This window comes from Rattus rattus, chromosome 2 (genome assembly GCF_011064425.1).
Source record: "Rattus rattus isolate New Zealand chromosome 2, Rrattus_CSIRO_v1, whole genome shotgun sequence".
NCBI lineage: Eukaryota > Metazoa > Chordata > Mammalia > Rodentia > Muridae > Rattus > Rattus rattus.
In genome coordinates, this window is record NC_046155.1 from 67,628,350 (window position 1) to 67,635,285 (window position 6,936).

The 6,936-nt window shown below is 46.1% G+C and overlaps 1 protein-coding gene across 1 annotated transcript in view; it reads left to right on the top strand.

Moving 5' to 3' along the window:
• The window catches only part of C2H10orf90 (chromosome 2 C10orf90 homolog), a 228,774-nt gene extending 222,256 nt beyond the window's left edge, over positions 1–6,518 (top strand). The window contains exons 9-10 of the mRNA XM_032892398.1: positions 2,809–2,872; positions 6,331–6,518. Of these exons, the coding sequence (XP_032748289.1) occupies positions 2,809–2,872; positions 6,331–6,484 (218 nt within the window). The 3' untranslated portion in view covers positions 6,485–6,518. The remainder of the gene's footprint in view (positions 1–2,808; positions 2,873–6,330) is intronic.
• Positions 6,519–6,936: the final 418 nt, after the last annotated feature.

The following is a 6,936-nucleotide window of genomic DNA, read 5'->3' on the forward strand; positions in this document are numbered from 1 at the left end:
CCTTCTCCTCTAAGTTTGCTCTGGTTTTATGACAGCAACAAACGTGGACCTAAAACACACTCAAGGCAGGTGGAGTAGAGACCTTGGAGCCACTCTGAATGCTTCATTTCCTCCACTCCCTCCAGGGATGTGTACCCCCTGCCTTCTCTTCTCATAGCCAAGAGGCCCCAGCACATATTCCGTTTATCAGAAGGGCTTAGTGATATTAAGCAGACTCAAAATCCATAGCAGCAGCCCCCCCCCCCGCCCCAGTCAGGGTGAGCACGTCAACCTTGAGCCTTCTTCAATATAGACTGGCTTGTTTTGTACCTACTGAGGACTGCTGGGTCCAGCATCCCACCTCCTGCTCTCACAGCAGGCTAAAACCAGTTCATAAAACAGAGGGCTGGAAGTGTCAGGCGGCTCACAGTTCCCTTTGTTTCCTCTGGAAATAGACCCGAAGCTTAACTGTGGTATCAGGTGCCCTGAAGAAACAGACAAGTATAGTTTATACTGCTTTTATCCCTCCCCTCCCATCCCCACCCCCGCCACCCCAGGACATTGTGCCTGTGTCTGTCTACACTGGCTCTACCCTGGCCTCCAGTAGCTCCTGAAGAATGCTAATCCAAAATTGGGTTTGAGACTCTGCTTAAGGTTTCCTCCCCCTCTCTGAAGGCAGTCTTCAAATATGCACAATGACCAGGATCCAGACAGATGGAGCTGGAACTCTGTAGGTTCCTTCTGGGAAGTTCCAGGAGCCCTGTTTGGGGGAGAAGGGGGGAGGGGGAAGCTAGGGTTGGGCACCAGGAGGACATGTACCTCATTTCATCATGTGTGATGTCTTCTTTCCTCACAGTCCCTACCTTTCTGAACCCTGGAGTCTTTCCCCTCTCAAGCACCATGTCATGGGGCAGGGTGGATCATTACAAACTGCACTTGCAATCATAAAAATAGTCTTTTCTTTAATGACTTAATACAAGCTTATCCACAAAGATATATTCCCCTCTGTGAACCAGTGACTATGTTTTATTGTCCAGAGGGGAAGGCGTTCCTTAATAGCCCTGTCTCCCTGTACCTCCACGGAAGCCTGACTCCTTATGCTGAGTGAAGACAGTAAACCCATTGTCCAGACTTTCCAGACAGCTGCTCAGATGTAGCACTGTAGGAGAACCACACCCTTGGCTCAACCAAGGCTGAGAGGCTTGTAGGTATTCTAAAGTCAATGCCTTTTCAGATCTTGTAAATGGTAGAAAGTATTTTTTAGATATACCATTGTAAGATATTATTAAATATTAAGATTATATATGTGTATTATGTATATGTCACACATATGCACAACACACACACACACACACACACACACACACACACACACACACACTGTTCTACTTGTATTTTTATTGTGGTAATAAACTACCCTGACAAACAGCAACTTGAAGGGGGAGCAGGGTTTATTTTACCTTGCAGTTCATCACTATGGGGAAATCAAAGCAGGAATTTCAAACAGCTACTCATATCACAGCTTGTTTGTTCTGTTTCTGCTCAGTTGGATTTCTCCACTCCCATACAATTCAGAATCCCCTGCAGAGGGAATGGTGCCACCCACAGTGGACTGGGTCTTCCCACACCAGATAACATGATATAACCCACCATAGACAAGCCCAAAGGCCAACCCAATGTAAACAGTCCCTCACTGAGGCATTCTTCCCAGGTGATACTAAGTTTTGCCGAGTTGATAATTGAAGCTAACCATTACATGTATTTAACTTAAAAAAAATAAAGACCCACAGAAAACAATCTCATGATTTCATCATGCCTACTCTAGTGTACTTTTTTTTAGTCAAAGGGCCCTAGCATATGTGACTTGTCCCATGGCTTCTCTAGGCATTGGCAGGTCTAAGAGGGCCTTCATATTGAGAGGTAGAATCTCTGAGTCTCCTTGCAGGCAGGAGCCAGACCTTCCCTTTCAGAATATTTATTCCAGGGGTGTTTGGGAAGTCTCCTTGTCTTTAGAACCCTCTGAACCTGGTGTAGGGATTTTTCTAGAACAGTAGTCTCACACCTGTTACTTCCTTCACCAAGACATGACTTCTAAAAGGAGCGATTGGTGAGGCAGCTGTCTGTGCAGCAGCTCATATGCTGTAATAAAATATCCTATCAAGAGGTGATGTAAGGGAGGAAAGAGCATATTAGGCTTTCAGTTCCAAATTTCACTCATTATTGGGGGAAGCCAAAGTCAAGAGCAGACAGAGAATAAATTCAGGAACCCTTGCTTGCTTGTATGTATGGTACTTAGCTAGACTTTTCTTTTTTTTATTTTCCACATGTGTGCATGGTACCCACAGAGGCCAGAATAAAGTATCAGATCCGTGGAAATTGGAGTTACAAATAGCCGTGAGCCACCATGTAGGTGTTGGGAGCCGAATCTGAGTCCTCTGCAAGAGCAGCCAGGGCTCTTACATGTTCAGGACCCAGCCATGAAACGACACCAGCCTCCTTCGGTATAGGCCTTCCTATGCCAATTAGCAATCAGGAGAGCCCCTTCACAGACATGTCCACAGGCCACACAATCCCTCATGAAGACTTTCTTTCTCAGTGATTATGTCAAGTTGACAACTAAAAGATTCTGGCATTGTGCTTTCCTTCTATTTAACTCTTGCTGAGAACAGCTACTGGCTGGCCAATTGGAATCCCACACTGTTTGTCTTAGGGTATAGCTTGGCAGAGGGTGAGCAACCACAGAGAATGCTCTGGCTCTCCCTCAGCTCTGCTCCATACATTGTGTTATTCTGTATTTCCTGAAATTAATCCTCTTTCCCTTTCTTCCAGATAACTTGTTCAAACCCAAAGAAAGATGCATTTCAGAGAAGGAGATGCATATGAGATCTAAAAGGTACTTGACTGTTGTGGGATGTATGGAAGTTGCTGGAGAGGGGGTCGGGAGGCTTGAAGAGCCCAGATGCTGTCCCTTGGGCCAGGGCTTCGGGACCTATATTTAAGGGCTGGGTCTTCTTGGCTGCTGATCTGAAAAACCTGGCTGAGGTGAGCGAAGTTGTCGAATTGTGCCTCGGAATGTTTATGCTGCTTTTGGACCAACCTTAGGAAAGTGGTGGGTCTTGGATTCAGGAGTGGGCCCATAATTGGTCCCTAAGTGATCAGCAGATTCTGCACTGGAACTCTTTGGTGCATTTGCCTCGTGGCTCTGGGCAGGAGCCATGTGCGGCTGCACCTTTAAAAGTAATTTTACGAGGAGGAGAGAACCCATTTTTTTTTCTGGAGGACCTTGACTGTGGCAGTCCTGAGGAAAAGCTTCCAAGCTGGAAGCCGGCAGAGCGTGGGAGCCAGAGGGGCCTCGGAGGGGCCACAAAGTGGTGTTTCTGGCAAGTCTGTCTCTGGCAGTCTCGGCAGAGATCGCCAGGGTTCTCCCTGCTTTGCCTGGCCAGTCACTATTCAAGACTCCCACTAACTCTTAGCACCCTGGGGCACACAAAGGCTACCATTCTTCCCTGGGACCTGGCTTCTTAACCAGGACACAAAAGCTCAGCGGGGTTGGCCATGTTCACACACATAAAATGTCATTAAGCTGTAATAAAGTACCCTAGCCCTGAGAGAGATTATAGTAATTAAATCAAATTGATAGTGCACTCAGAGACACCAATGAAATACGAAGAATAATTTTGCCCCCATTCCAGACCCTAAATCTCTGCTTTTACTGTGATTATGTTGTTTCCAGGATAATTAAGTAACTTTGGATACCTACAGGGAACCTCTTTCAAAGTAAGAAAATAAGAATAGGGACACACCATTAATGACATGACGCTCAGCATTCTAACCGGGCTTACAAATGGTCCCTGCACTTGAAGGCTTGCTGTTTGATAAGTGAAAAGTTGTATAGGCCTTGCAACAAAAGTGTTCTCTTCAATTTAGTGGGAAACCCCACCAACACCAACAACAAAACCTTCCTCATTGGTACCCAAACCTAAAACTGCTATTACAAGACCTCGTCAACCAAGCAATTTAAATAATGGACTTTAAAGAAGCAATAGTAAGTAGACAGAGTTCTGTCCTGGCAAGTCTCTAAAGGAGAAGCTGGTGTTTGAAGAGGACCAGGAAGCTCGCTGAAGTTAGATTCACAGCCTGTGGTTGCCCTGAACTGGTCTCCTCAGGAGGACCAAGCAATTGGATCTCTTTGCTCTGTGGAACATGCCTGGCTGGGCTCTCCCCAGCTTTCCACAGTCACCTGAAAATGCCTTTTCTTTGTGTCCCTTGTCATGGATTATGTTGGTTATATTTTTATTCAAATCAAGCAATAGAGGTAAAGCTGAAGTTCCCTCAAGACCAATTAGCCAGCTCTGCTTCCCTTGGCCCCAGACCCGTCTGCTAGAATGCTCATAGTTGGTCTCCTTCCCCCTCCCCTTAAAGGCTTCCTGTTTGTACATTAAATGGGCACCCGGTCTTCAACCATTCAGTGTTGTGCTGTATGTGCCTTTCCCCTGGCACCGTCCGTGAGCTTGCTCAAGATGCAGGTTTCTGTCCTTGTTTTTGCCTGTGCAGTGTCCTCGTGGAGGCGAACTATTATATATCCGAGTATCTCGTCTGAGGAAGCAGTGCAGGGCCAGAGGTGGGCAACAGAAGCTTTTGTTTCAACCTTCCAGTTGAGTTGGGTGGTCAGCTCCAGGAAAGATGGTCTTTGGATCTCAGGAACTGCCCACTGGAAGGCTGTGGGACCAGCTCCTTTATGGTCTTGTTCCTTGTTCCAGCCACTCTGGAGTGAAGCAAACATGTACTACTTTATCATACATTAACATAACCCTTACTAATACCCACAGTGTACAAGGTTCTGTCAGGGCGCAGGCCTCTGCAGGATTCCATGAGTAGCTGTGTGCCATGTAGTTGGGGCACAGTGTATCACAGTAAGTAGCATTTAGCTTGAGGTCCCAATGCTGACCCACCATTAGCCAACTGAGGGGCTCTACCCAAATTTCTTCATCTTGCTGGGACTCACGTTCCTTGTTGTATGACAAGTCCCCCTAGGTACTTCTTCCCCTAAGTATGAGAGCATTGAGTGTGACTAGCCTGATGCTCATGCCACCTACTGATATTGTCATTGTCCTTTTATACTTTGCACTCATGCTTCTAAGGGCAGAAAAATCTCGAATGTGTTTCATCTGACTTCATACATGAGAGAAAATGAGAAAGAGATATTTGAACTGAATGCCTTGTACAGCTTAGCAACCTGTAGGCTCAGGATCTAGGGAATCCATTGTGTTGGAGGAAAACCAGTTAACATCAGTACCTAAACAGTTTGTGTTGAGGAGAACAACCTTCCAGACAAGGGTCCCTTAGGCCCCTCCGTTAACTCTGAAACTCATAATTTTACACGGGACAAGGACAAAACACGTGAGTCTGGAATGTATTTAAAAACAGCTTAATCAGACGTGCTGTATGCTAAGAGAATCAAGCATTATTTTCCAGTCTATGCTTCTTGCTGCTGCCATTCATCTGTCGCCCCCTTGTCAAGTCACAGGTAGTCAAAAATTGGATGGCAAAAATGGGAATATGTAGTAAACATTGACATTCAGAATGGCAAGCCAGTGGGTCAAACAGCCCTCCTTTTACAAGTAGTCCACCCCCCCCCACACACACATACAAAATCACTATTACTGCAAATGCAGGGTGAGAAGTGACATCCACACAAATGCCTGGCCTCCCATCGTGCCTGCTGCAATGCCCAGGAAGTATCATTGAGATGCTGACCCCAGTGTGACTGTGTCCTGGGACCTCAAAGAAGTTTCCTTTCCTTTTTCAGGGCCACTATGAGTTTAATTAGGTTTATAAATGTAATTGTTTTGTTTTACTTTTTTCCTTTATTCTTTCTTGACAAAGTAAAATATGTTGTTTTTTTAAGCTATCACATCGAAGATGAATAAGGCAAACCAACAGAAGGAAAAGAGCCCCAAAGAAGGCACTAGAATCAGAGACCTACTCGGTCACAGACTCAGGAGTCTCAGAAATACTAAAGTGAAAGCTATAACATGTATGCAGAGGATCTGGTGCAGATCCGTGCAGGCCCAGGGCATGCTGCCTCAGTCTGTGAGTTTATGTGAGCTTAGCCCAGTTGACTTAGAGAGCCTGTTCTCCTGGGGTCCTCCATCCCGTGGCTCCACCTCCTCTTCCACAGGGTTCCCTGCCCTCTGAAGGCAGGGGAGAAGTTCTTCAGTTGACTTCTTTCAGTGCCAGTAGGCAGGAAGGACCCTACCTGTGGGCTCCTTCCTGCCGACGAGCTGCGCTGCCCTCTCACATCAGCAGCGCCTGCCATCTTTGGCTCACCATGTCCTCTGTCTGTTTCAGAATCTATAATAACTTGCCGGAAGTTAGAAAGAAAAAAGAAGAGCAGAAGAAAAGAGTGGTCTTACAGAGTAACAGGCTCCGAGCAGAAGTCTTCAAAAAGGTAGCTAGCTGCCTGGCGCAGGTCCGAGGTGGGCGGTACCCAGGTGAACGGTGAACTTGACATCTTTGTTTCCCTTGCTCCTACAGCAATTACTGGACCAGCTCCTTCAAAGGAATGCAGTTTGATCCCAGGCGGCTCTGCTAGCCCAGCCTGGATCCGGGAACACTTCTGATGATGATGCCGGATGAACCATTAAATTTAATGCTATCTTCACACATGAAAGAAACTTTCACTTTACTTCTGATTTTTTTTTCCCCCACAAAGGAAACGTCACTTTCTGAATGTTCCAAACAAAAGCCTTAGAACTGCAAGCAGCAGATCAGCAGTCCATTGCTGGGACTTCGACCCCTTGGAACCGACCATTTCCACCCGAGCAGGAAAGCTTTATATATTCAAGTGTGCTTGGACGCTTGTTTTTTGTTTTTGTTTTTCGGGGTGGGGGGGGCAATGTTTTTTTCTTTTCCAAAAATGTAAGAAGCAAAAAATCTCTCATGTTTTAACTTCCA